At 39.6% G+C, this 13,214-nt stretch overlaps 1 protein-coding gene across 3 annotated transcripts in view; it reads left to right on the forward strand.

Annotated features, from left to right (window-relative positions):
* Positions 1 to 13,078, forward strand: part of LOC123511266 (protein piccolo-like) — a 56,711-nt gene extending 43,633 nt beyond the window's left edge. For 2 of the 3 annotated variants that reach the window (XM_045267009.1, XM_045267008.1), the window contains 5 exons: positions 44 to 141; positions 8,224 to 8,369; positions 8,847 to 8,967; positions 9,380 to 9,532; positions 10,613 to 13,078. In XM_045267009.1, the coding sequence (XP_045122944.1) occupies positions 44 to 141; positions 8,224 to 8,369; positions 8,847 to 8,967; positions 9,380 to 9,532; positions 10,613 to 10,768 (674 nt within the window). In that variant the 3' untranslated portion in view covers positions 10,769 to 13,078. Of the gene's footprint in view, positions 1 to 43; positions 142 to 7,954; positions 8,051 to 8,223; positions 8,370 to 8,846; positions 8,968 to 9,379; positions 9,533 to 10,612 lie in introns of those variants that run through there. The other variant, XM_045267010.1, reaches the window with a different exon arrangement.
* The last annotated feature ends 136 nt before the right edge of the window (positions 13,079 to 13,214 follow it).

Raw genomic sequence — 13,214 nt, forward strand, 5'->3', positions numbered from 1 at the left:
ATGTTCTTATTTGATGGTGATTTTTGTGTTCCTCTTCTTGCAGTGACGGGAGCAAGCTTCATTGTATTCAATGGGGCGCTAAAGACCACCTCTGGCCTGTCTGCCAAATCCTCTATTGTGGAAGATGGCCTCATGGTGCAGGTAAATGTGTGCAGTAAACCGTTTTTCATGGTTCAGTTTTATGTGGTTCACTATAACTTGTCTTTTTTTATCTTTTTCTTTTTTTTCATTGGATCCTATCTTTCTCTAACACTAAAAATTTCACTTTATTGTAAAAAAATTAGCAGAATAATATGGAGATAATATTAGTTTTGCATAACAGCAAATGTCATAATGATATGTTTTGGGCCCCAGATATACAAGAAAACATAATAAAGCCATAGTTATTTAAAAACACAAAGAAATCCTCTGAGTAGAAATAATTTTTGCAATGTTGAGCCAGCTGATCCACTTGTATGTTGTATTTTACCAGAAACACTTTCCTTGTGAAGATGATATATCACTGTCAGAGGAAGAAAAGTCATGATTCCTTGAAGAATCAGAATCATAATCATGATCAAAGTCATCACTCAATATAAATCCACCCGGTAGTGGAGTTCCACTTTGGGAGTTAAAAGAGCTGCAAGATGTCGACACCATCTCACTTCAAATGTGACTGACACGTCTCTGAAGCAGCTGCTGGTCACTGGTTGCTGGTTTAGACGGCAAATGTCACCAGGAACATTGTGAGAGAAAACAAGAGTCTAGCAGCACAAATTAGTATAGAGAAAAATCTGGCCTTTATAGATGACTGCTGCACCACAGGAACATGCACTCATGCTTAAATAAATGACTGCCACCATTTAACAGTTAAGGTTACAAGATATCTTGCAATATATATCAACTTTGAAAACTTGATAAAGCAATAGAAACACTGTAAAAGGTTGGAAGATATTGAGAAATATTGCTCTGTATTTTTGCCATTATGAACTCCATGTTTTTACCTTGATTTTGTCACTAGCATCTTTGCTTAATTAAATCTTGTCTATATGAAAATTGGATGCAGGAAAAAGTGTCATGACTGAGGATGTTTTAACAGTGAAGATGATAAGCATAGGAAGAATGAAAGATTGGTGGTGATTGTGGTGTACATGACAGTAGAGGATGAGAGAGCAGTGAGACAGTAGATGAGAGTAGTGAGAGAGAACAGCAGGAAGTATGGTATTTTGAGGAAGATTGTTAGAGTATACTGGAGAGAGGGTGAGTATAATGGGAGATGTGAATGCACATGTGTGTATACTGGATGAGCAATTGAATAAGAATGGTGAGATGCTCGACAGTTTTGTAAATGAGATGAATGTGGAGAATCTGGATAAGACCCTGACTGAAGGATGAGTGACTTGCTGTGCTAGGACTAGGAGTCTGTGATTGATTATATGTTGGTGAATAGGAGAATGCATGAGATTGTAGACTGCATATGGATTGATGAGGATGGAATGATTGACATTGTGTTGGACCATAAGATGCTGGTGCTGGGGTGTAAGTTGCATTGAGGAGAGGATAGGAATGGAAAGGCTAAAAGGAGAAATTGGAGGCTAAGGGATGTAGGATGGGAAAATTTCCAGGTAGACCTGAGTGAGAAAAGCTGGGAAGATGAAAGCTTAAATGGTATTGATGATGAATTTATTGAGAATGTAATGAATGCAGCAGCCAGCCAGATAGGGTATGTGAGAAAGAGTGCCAGGAAGTATGCATGTAAGCCGTGGTAGAACGATGAGGTTAGGGATGCCAGGAAAGAGAAGGAGATTGAATAGGGTGTATTGGCAGTTAAGGAAAAGGAGGCATAAGAGTGAAGAGGCAGAAAGTGAATATCAGAATGCATGGACAGCGTATGTGAAGCAGCAGTGAGTGATGAAGCGGAAGATAATGAATGTTAATGGTAGATGTAAGAGGTGTGATTCAGTCCCTCAGAGAGTCAGGTGTCGAAGGTGGTAAAGAATGGTATAGATTGCTGAGGGGTGAGGGGATGCCGGACTGTGAGAAGGTGGAGAGCCTGAAGGTAAATGGGGGCAGTGGTGACAGGTAAGGAAGAAATTAGAAGGATGATAAAAGAGTTCTGGGAAGAAATTGGAGGTGCAGATGAGGTACTTGATGTGAGGGTAGTGTGTGTGACATTGGAGAGGAAGGATGCGGATGAGGTGAATTAAGGATCAGCAATGAGGAGGTGGAGAATGTGTGAAAAAGTTAAAGAATGGAAAAGCAACAAGGTCAGATGAGATACTGTATGAGATGTACAAAAATGGAGTTGTGATTGATAGGATGAATGAGCTTTCTAACCAGGTATGGGAGGAGGAGAGAGAGTGGCAAAAATGTGGAATGAATGTAGGGTGACATTGTTGCATGAAGGAGGATATGAGAGTAAGAATGAGTTGAAGAACTGTAGGCTGATTGCATTAGTAAATACAGTAGATAATGTGTTCAGTGTTGAATGAGAGATTGTATAAATGGATTGGACTGGAGTGTTGGGTGAGGAACAGAATGGTTTCCATGTGGATAAGAAAGTTGAAGACATGTTTGTGGTGAATGAATTGATTGAGAAGAAAAAGAAGGATGGTAGTAAATTATACTTAGGTTTTCTGGACGTAGAGAAAGCATATGACAAGGTGAATAGAAGAATGTTAGGTAGTCTCAGAAAAGATTAGATTGAGTGCAAAGTTAGCTAGCATGGTGCAAAGTATGTATGTGAACATAAAGGCAAGATACAGACTAGGGGATATAGAAGTGGACTGGGTAAGGAGTGAAAGAAGCAAGGTTGTATATTGTCACCAATTTTTTCTAGTTTATATACAGAGGAATTGGTGGCCAGAATGAGAGGAATGAATGTAGGAGTAAGGATGGAGAATGATAGAAAATGTGTGCTCTTGAATGCAGATGATGTGGTAGTTATGAGTGAATCGGCAGATGAGTTCCAAAGTCTATTAGATGTTGTAGATGGATATGGAAGAGACTTTTGAGTAAGATTTAGCAGTGAGAAAAAGCAAGGTAATGGTTGTGAACAGGTCAGATGATGAGAGAAACTCAGTGTGGAGACTAGGAGAGAATGAGGTGCAACAGGCTGATGAATACAAATATCTGGGGATGTGGATTAGTCTGAATGACTGTGTGAAAGAAAAAAAATGAAAAGATGAGCTTGGTGAACCAGTGGGTAGGCTGACTAGGAAGTGCAGCAAGGATGAGAGCAAGTAAGTATTATGTGTTATGAGAAATTTGGAAGAGCGATGCTGTTCCAAGTGTTATGTATGGTATGGAATGATAATGAACTATAGAAGTTAGATGTAGGACAGAATAGAGTAGCAAGAATGGCATTTAATGCACCAGGGTATGCAGTGATGGAAGCCTTGAGGGGAGACATGAAATGGAGTACCTTCAGGGAGAGGCATTGAGATGCAAGGCTAGGTTAGAGCAAGTGAATGATACAAGAGTAGTTAGGAAGGTGTTTCTGTGGAATGTTAGGAATAACAAGTGGCAAGGGTGCTAAATTCAAGATGGCGTCCAAGATGGCCGCGGAACCTATTTCATCCACAGATCGGCTAGTTATGATGCAAATTTCTAGTGTTTCACAATTTTTTGAGGTTTTTATCAAAGAATTAAAACAATAGTTTCTAACAGGTTTGGTGAATTTTAATACCTCCCATTGTATCAATTTGTGAAAGTATGGCTATGTTGCGTACACTTCAGAAATGTAAGGAAAACCTCTTTCACAACAACAAAAACATGGTAGCATTTGCAGGTCGAGCACGCTCCTTTGCAGTTGCACTTCACTAGCAGTTGGCAAGCTTTTGAAAGTTCTGGAAGTGATGTCCACACAGGCCGCCACTGGTTATCCACTTTACGCCAGCCAAAGGCATCAGGAGATGGTGCCAACATCTGAGGCTTGTTAGAGATGGACCAAACCACCCATCATTACTACATGCTTGTCTTCACCGTGGGTGTCTGGCCAAGCCCATTGCGCATACTTTGCTATGGCATAGAGTTGTTGGTCAAAAAACGTAACTGGAACTTGACCAGGGTTCAGGAAAGCTGTGGCTTGTTGTACAATTGTCATGCCATGTTTCACCATGGCTGGTGTAGCAGCTTTCTCGTAGAACAGTGGCAACATGGTGCAGATTGCTGGGATAACATCTTCAGATGACATCGAAGAAGCATGATAGGTTAGAGGGCCTGGTTCTTCTTGACCAGTTGCTGGAAGGGCATGGCTGATCCATTGGTCTTCCTTCTCAATTGCCAGTGCAAGACAATTATCAGTCATTTCAAATGTTGAGACTGGATGTGGTGGAAGCTTTACAGATGATGTCTTGAGTTCAGCTGCAGGGACAATTGCAAAACTGTCAGGCAGATTGTGATTTTTTCTCCCATCTGATGACAGGGATATTGATGGCCTTTCTTCACCAGAATTTGACACTGTGGGGCTCTGAAAGAGGCTTATTCCTGTGCCGTGAAATGAAGAGGACCTAGAATGTTTGTAAGGAAGTGTCAACACACTTTTCAATATAGTTGACAAGTTCAATGAATGCAACACCTTCTTTCATCTTTTCACTTATGTTTTCTTCTTGAGGATTACATTTTCTCACATGTGCTCTGTACCTGTTGCGGAGAGAAGTCAAACACTTCAAGTGATACTTAGCCTCAATGGCAATAAGATCTCCACTGGCCATCCGCGACAGAAGTTCAGTGTCCTGCAGTTCAGTGACCATGGTCCGAACATTAGAATCAGCATCAAAGGTGCAGAAACTGTGTAGTTGTTCAGTTTCATTTCCCTTTGTGCAGAACAAGCAAACTTGTTTGTCTAGAGATGCTCGCTTGCAAACTCTCTGGGGGACTTCTACAGAGGCTGTTTCTTTTCGTTTCTTGGCTTTGCTGAGCTTGGAACTGGCAAATTTCAGATGACAAGCTTTGTGCCATGATGCTTTGTTTTCAATGAGAACTTCAGCGCTTATGTCACTTTCAAATAGTAGTTTCACCGGTAATGCATCTAGTGTGCGAAACTCCTCCACAGTGCTCAAAAAGGTTTCATAGGTTTCCTTTTTCTCAGCAGGAGTTCCCGCTAAACTGTTCATTGGACATTTTAATGGTTTTAGGGTTTCTTCTTGACAAATAACACTTGGTCCAATCCATGACACCAACACCACGTGGCCACCACATCTGCAAGCAAAACACAAACAATACAAGCACAAGCTAAAGAACATTTTGTTGATGTGAAAACAAAAATTTCTACAAGAATTCCAGTTGATGATACTTGGCACTGACAGATGCAGCTCTTGTTCCTCCCTAACTATGTCTCTTTCATTTTTGCGTGGCTGTGGTAAAACTGTTGCCCGCAATAATCTGACCCATTGCATCACTGTTGTCGCATTTTCACATGTTTGAAATATACCTGACGTCACCACATGGAAATGATGTATTGTAGGCCTACAATACATTCCGACAACCAGAATCTGGTTGTGTCCAGCGGTCATGTGTGAGATACAAATAGCATCATTATGCAAGAACTCTGCTTTAGGCACTGAGAAATAGGGTTAGACGGGCAGACTTGAGTGACCATCGCTCGGCAGTCTGAGGCATGGAATTGTGTAATTTGTAAATCAAAGTAAGTTATTTAGCAGTGCTATCATATAAGCTTGGTATAATCATTTTTGAAATCCTTGACCATCAAAACCATGAAAAAGAGTTGTTGCACAACATTACATCACCACAAATAGTGTCAGGAGAGAGGTAGACAAAATAGTGGTGTATGGGACTTAGTGAATGGAGGGAGAAGGGGAACAAAAGAGTGCTTTGTAGTGGTATAGAGGGAAAGAGGCCACAATCTATGAAATGGAGAATGATGGCAGCCTGGGTGGTGATCTCTTCTGAGCTAAAGCACAGTGTATGGATGTGAATGCAAGGAGCTACAGATAGTCTGAGTCCTACAGCAAAGTTTTCCATATATGTGACATGGGAGAGAATGAAATGGTGAAGCATGTGATGCTAGAGTGTGTGAAGTATGCCAGAGAGAGGAATGAGATGATGAAAGTGGGGCTAAAGGAATTGGGGAATGCTGGAGTGGAGAAGACAGGAAGGAAATGGATGGTGTTGTTTCTGGGACTGTGTGGAGAGATGAGTGAAAGAATGATTGAAGCTGTGAAGGAGTTCCTGGAGGGAATTTATTTTTTTTACAGGAGCTACTGATACTAAGGAAGATGGCTTAGGATACTTAGGAGAAATCTTGAACCAGCTGTAACATCAAGATCAAGTGATGATTCTTGTTTCATTAGGTTTAATTGGGTTAGTTATATTTTTTTGTAGTAGGTTAAGTTTGGTTAGGTTTGTATGTTAGCAGCAAGATGAAGATCAAGGAGATAGCTGCTATCACATTAACAGAATAGCTGGTCAGCATGCTTCTTGATATTTATCAACCTTTTATCAACATTGTTTTCTTTTGCTTCAATAAGTGTTGGGAAGTTGATATCATAAGTAAATCTACTGTTTATTACTGTAGTATGTTTAGTGCTTTATCCCAATCACAACAACTATATATCTCTGTCAGCTGCTTCCTCACCATTATAAATACCAGATCACTGAAACACTTCCTTGCCACTCACTGCCTCTTGTAGTGAATTAATATTTAGTTTTTCAATACTTTTCCATGCAATCTTTCATTTTTAATAGTAAAAATTATTTTTGAGAATTTTTTTTATGGTAATATTTGCACACCATGCTGAAACCCTATCGCTCAGTTTGTGGGTTAATAGAGGCAATAGGTAGGCATTTTGGAGATATTGTCAATATAAGGCAGATTTTAATATTTCACTGGTGCCTTTGGAACATAATCCCACAATTAACTGAGGATTCAATATTGTACAGGCAACCCCCGCTTAACGAAGGTTCACACAGCGAAATTTCGCTACAACGAAGGTTTAATTTTACTACCATCTGCTCGTTTAACAAACACCAAACTCGCTTTAATGAAGTTTTATCCAGGTAATTTTTTCTAAGTTTGAAAGCATCACCGTATCACACAAGCAGATAGGCTTTTGAATACACCAGCGCCTCTGGTGGACAACATGTGCACCACTCACTCCCCCTGTTCAAAACAATAGCAGCGTCGCCAGCAGCTTGTCTTGCCTCGTTCAACTTACCACCAAAACGGCCTGCAATGTTGCCTAGTGTTACTAAGAAGACCAGGAAGTCTCTTACTCTTGAAGTGAAGCTGGATATTATTCACAGACACGAGAGGCGAGAAAACTAATAGCATTGCTCGCCACCATCTTGACTCCATATACTGTCTCTACTATTTTCAAGTCGGCAGACTCTATTATGAAGGCTGGTGAGACAGTATCTTCCTTGCAAGCTAAAAGAACCACCTGAACTCGTGAGTCTACAATGGATAAAATGGAGAGCCTTGTGGAAATGTGGTACATAAGTTTTGTATGTGATACAATGATGTGCCCTTTGTTTACATTCCACAGGTTGCCGGTTAGTGTCTTTCCTGTTCCACTCTCCCTCCCTTCATAAATTTAAGATCATCAACATTATGAAGTTACGTACATACATACATTAGTGTACATTATAATGACTTAAATTAAACAGCCTAAATGTTTAATTTCATAATTTTTACTTTCATTAAACCTTTCACTGTACTATGATGCACTCTCACTTTGTTTACTCTCAATGGAAGTTCAAGTCGGGTTAAACTTGTTATAATCAGTTCACTTAATGAAGTTTCGCTTAACGAAGGTTTTTTTTAGGAATGTAACTCCTTTGTTAAGTGGGGGGTTGCCTGTATATGTGTACGTACACATTTGTGTCATGTTATATTATGACACATAATGAAGTAGTAACATCATGAGTTAAATGAGCCACTTCTCACTCCTGAACTCGTCTCCCATTCACACAAAGTAACATACACATTACAATTACTCTGTCACACCCACAGATCCCTGCAGACATGATGGCCAAGCTGAGGGATATAATCAGTTCACTTAATGAAGTTTCGCTTAACGAAGGTTTTTTTTAGGAACGTAACTCCTTTGTTAAGTGGGAGGTTGCCTGTATATGTGTACATACACATTTGTGTCATGTTATATTATGACACATAATGAAGTAGTAACATCATGAGTTGAATGAGCCACTTCTCACTTCTGAACTCGTCTCCCATTCACACAAAGTAACATACACATTACAATTACTCTGTCACACCCACAGATCCCTGCAGACATGATGGCCAAGCTGAGGGATGCACTCCAGAACATGAGAGACTTTGACATCCCTTGCGGCCCCACCTCTGCCCCTCAGCCTGATGAGATGGTGGTCATAAGGTGGACCAGCGATGATAAAAACTTCAATGTGGGGTGAGTGGAAGTGTTTATGAGTATATGTGTTTGTGCAGCATGTATTGGTAAACTTGTATGGATTAAGTGTAAGGAAAGTGTAGTAAAAGTAGAGGGATTCTTATATTTCATTAATCTTACTATACTGATTCTCTTTTCCTTTGTTTACATTATCTATATCTTATTATTCACTGTGTCCAACTCAGAAACAAAGCAATGAACTAAATAAAGTTTAGTTCATTCAAGAGGTTTTGCTAGATCATATTCACCATCTTAGTCTTCTGTGACCAAAGGAAAGGTTAACCAAATAAGTGTGAATTGAGACAAGAATGGAATTGTTTTCACTCCATCATTAGTGAAGAAATTTTGTTGGATCACCACTATCATTTTAGTTTTGCATTGCCATATTTGGAGTTTATACCAGCCTATTACTTAGTAGATGTACCAAAGTCTACTATTGTTGACTGATTGTGGCTTGATGAGGTGGTGGTGTTGCAGCATCAAGAGCCCAGTGGATGAGAAGCAGATGGATGGAGTTCCTTCTGTCAAGATCCATTCTGGCACAGACTACATCAGCAATTCTCACCTCATTCGCTGGACTGAGGTGTTCATTCTACAGGTGAGGGAGAGAAGCACAAAACATGGGTCATACAAGCTCTTTTCAATCTAAATGAGATTGTTGGTAATTGCACTTGGGAATTAGTTGTAAGTGTACTGTTTAATACAATAGAGAATTTCATCATTTTTATGAATTTTTAGAAGTTTTGTTGGTTTTAGTGTTTTACTTTGTATGTGATCCCTTTCCACCATGAACAAACAGGACCAAGAATGTGAATGATGCGTATGAGTGTATATGTGTATATGTGCTTAGTGTATAGCTTAGAGAGATGTGAGGTAAAATCAAGAAATATACATGTATTCCTTGTTACATCTTGCTTAGTAGAGGTGACTGGAGGTAATCCACCACATGGCCATACATGCAGCACAATATTAACCTGGAACCCTCTCTCACTGAACCCACACATTTGCAGGGGGAGACCAACAATACTGCTGACATCAATCTGAGTCGTCTGTCTGAGTTACTGGCACGGTCGTTCTGTGTGGCCCTCACCCCACATCTGTCTGAGCTGTACACCACCGGCCATACCCGCCTGGGCCTGCGCACCACCCTGCACCAGGATAATGTGAGTCGAGCACCTCTTCACCACTGGCTGTGACGTGGCTGCCAACTTCATTAATCATTGGAATATTGTCTTTTGCATCCATCTCTTTTGACTGCTATTATTTCATGACAAGAAAAATATATTGAAGCTCTTAATTAGATGTGTGTCATTAATTAGGTCCAGTTCAGGCCTTGTTTGGTAGTTGTACATAATACTACAACTAAAGATTTACAAGGAAAAGTATTTCATAATAGACTAGAGATAGTGAGATTATTATAATGTAGTTATGTAAACATGGCCTTGCATGGTAACTTACCCCTTCAATATAATAATACCCACATAGGTGTCATGATGTGGCAATAGGATATATGATGACACCTATTGTAGGCATAACATATACACTCTAATTTAGTTGGTGGTGAATGATACCATATTCTCTCCTGGGTCTAGCTATAGACTCCATGTATTGTCCGTGAATCACCTAAATGGGCTACGCCATGCCCTACCGTCCATCCAGATTGAGGAAGCCTCACTGCCGTAGCTTATGTCACGGTTTCCCCCTTTCCCTTAGGGTCCCTCTCTTGTCCTTATCCCCTTACCCATCTATACTCTTTCATCTAGGAAGTGAGAGAGAATGAAGGGATACAGTTCCCCCCACTTCCCCCTCTCTCTCTCTCTCTCTCTCTCTCTCTCTCTCTCTCTCTCTCTCTCTCTCTCTCTCTCTCTCTCTCTCTCTCTCTCTCTCTCTCTCTCTCTCTCTCTCTGTGTGTGTGTGTTTAAACTCCAGTTAATAGGGCCAACATTGACAAGAGAGTTATACATGTAGCAAAAAGGTCCAAGGTCTTGTATTTAGGAAGTGGAGGATATTTGAATGAGAGGAAATTGCAGACTGGATAGAATAGATGTCAGCACCAATTTAAATGTTTTTTTTTTTTTTTATACATCTGTTAAAGGGATAATTTTTTAATACAGTCCTTCATTGTCTTCTATACTAATGAATATATTGCACTCAGCATTGTTCTATTTTTAGTATGAGGTGGTTGTTGTAGAGATATAGAAGGTCGGATAGTTTGAGAGTAACATCCTGTATTGGGTCTCCAGGTTGGGTATGAGGCCGGCAGTGGAGGAGCAAGGCTGGCGCCGGCTTGCATGAATGACCTGGACAATGAGCTGGTGCCAGTAATCCACCGTGCAGCCTCCAACATCACCCAGCAGCCCATCATCCTGGAGCTGGTGTTCCACATCATGGAGCAGTGAGCAAAGCAAGAGTATGCAGTGCACTGCAGACTGGTGGTGGACTTCTCAATGATCTGTTATCATTACTCAAACCCTCATAGTTGTAAGTTGCCTCGTTATCATTATGATGGTCTCCTTCACCACACTTCTTTCAGATTCATAGCATTCAATTTGTCTGTTTTTATAATTCATGCCTTTTTAAGAGTTCTTTGTCAGAACTTTAGAAGTAAGGCAGATCATCTTGCAGTACTCTTTTGTAACAAACTGTGTGTATGCAGTTTAACTCTGCAGAAAGAATACTTCTATCACAGTGTGGAATGTTCATCATTAATATCAAAATGCTTTCCACTGTGTCATAAAGTTTGACGACGTCAGAGTGAACAATTTTATTCCTTGTTATGTAAGTGTTTTGTTGAAGTTCAATTACCAGGTGGTGATTTGCAAGTTTGTGTACTGTTTAACCAGCCTCAGACATGCTTGTATTTTTGCATGAACCTGCCTGGCACTGATGCTTGCCATGCAGCAACAGTGTGACAACTGGTGGCTTGCAAGTAGAACATCACAGTCAGTTCCATTTTTCAGGCTTATACCATGAACAGTGTTGTGAGGGAGGAGGGGGGAGGGATGGGAAAGAAGGGGGGGAGGGCAGGAGGGGAAATGACCTAGTTAGAACTAAGGCACCATGTAGTCAGTACTCTAAGGGGATCTGGGGAAACAGTCATGTAAATCTTCAAGCCTTAAAAAGAAATAATATATAAGAGCTGAGGCCAGAGCTTTGTTCGACGTATTTTTACTACCCCTGGGTGGCATCAGCCTGGCCTCTGGGGACGTTGTAGCTTTGGGTTGTACGAAGGGAAGGGATGGGATGGGAGGGAGGATGTGTGGTTGGGATTGTATTATGATTCCTTAATGAAAATCCCTTATTATTTAATGTTATATACTAATTACCATATTTACTGTATATATGTTTTTTGAGGGATTATATGTGTGCATACTTAAAAAAGTTTAGAGATTGTCAAAATGCATTCAAAGGCAAAAGTAATGTAAAAGTTTCCATCCCTTCCAATACAAGATAAATTTTATCAGCTAAAATGACCTCAATGTTTCTGTACCAAAAAAAAAAATATATATATATATATATATATATATATATATATATATATATATATATATATATATATATATATATATATATATATTCTTGCCTTGCAAGGTTATCCATTAAAATTCAGTTAGATATGCCCCTGCAATCTTTTTGCTTATTTTTAAACACCTTAACACCTTACAGCCTGTCTTCTGATGGAAACATTTTAGATTAGATTAGATGATACTGTCTTTTATTACACCAGTCTGAAATTTTTCTGATATTTCAGTGTCTTTTTGAAAATGACAGCATAGATAGCATGGTTCAGAACTTTTTAGTTGCCTCCTTACGCAAAACTTTCTAAAAGTTAATCAGCACCACACAAGAGCTGGCATTGTAAAGATCACAGTTCTTTTGTCCAGAGTTGGTGAACATAATGTTATGATTCACCAAAATGAATTCTCAAAAAATGTCTTGGCTGTGATTCATTAAAACATGCTTTATGTTATTGAATATTTCTTCGAGATAGTAAAGATCACAGGCTCAGGCCATCATCATACCTTGCCTGCCGGAATGTGTGTATGAGAGAGAGAGAGAGAGAGAGAGAGAGAGAGAGAGAGAGAGAGAGAGAGAGAGAGAGAGAGACTGGTAGATTAGATCAAAATATAGTTATGTATATTACAATATGTTAACAGACTCCAGCTCCTTGGTTACATATACCTGTGCTCAGCATAAGTGACACTATTGTTGATTTGCACACCACCGAAGATAACTTCGGTATCTGGTGTTTGATGGTTTCCTGTCCCCTGCCACACTCCCTGCCAGTTGAGTGCCCTGGACAGCAGTTCCTTGGTTGTACACTAGTGACCCTCAAGGTGAAGTGTATCGGTTGTTATGAGAGGACGCTGTATTGTTGTTCTCGACTCCACAGTGATTTGATATTTTGTCATTGGTTCTAAAGAATATATTTATGTATGTAATTTAATAGAGAAATTTAAATGTGTGTGTGTTTGTAAACAGATTTGGGTGAAAATTAGTGTCAATATTTTTTTAGTAAATATGAACTTGATTAACTTTTCTTGAGGATGGTTATTAAAGTTATTAATTAAAAGCACTGAAAAATATGCTAATCTAATTAGTGTGTAAATGTTTACAAATCATCTAATCAAGTATTCTAATTTCTTGTAGATATTATATACATAGATTTGTGATTATAAAAAAAATCTGTATACAGTACATGGTGTACACTTGTGTGTTTGTTGTATCCTGGGCAGGGAGGAGACAACAGTGACAGTGAGGCAACTCAGGAAGGAATAAAACGGCAACTGAGCCAAGGATATGAAGTGCAATTAGCAACTCACTGAATGATCCAAGTAGCAACCT

This window comes from Portunus trituberculatus, chromosome 31, assembly GCF_017591435.1.
Source record: "Portunus trituberculatus isolate SZX2019 chromosome 31, ASM1759143v1, whole genome shotgun sequence".
In the NCBI taxonomy this organism is placed as follows: Eukaryota; Metazoa; Arthropoda; class Malacostraca; order Decapoda; family Portunidae; genus Portunus; species Portunus trituberculatus.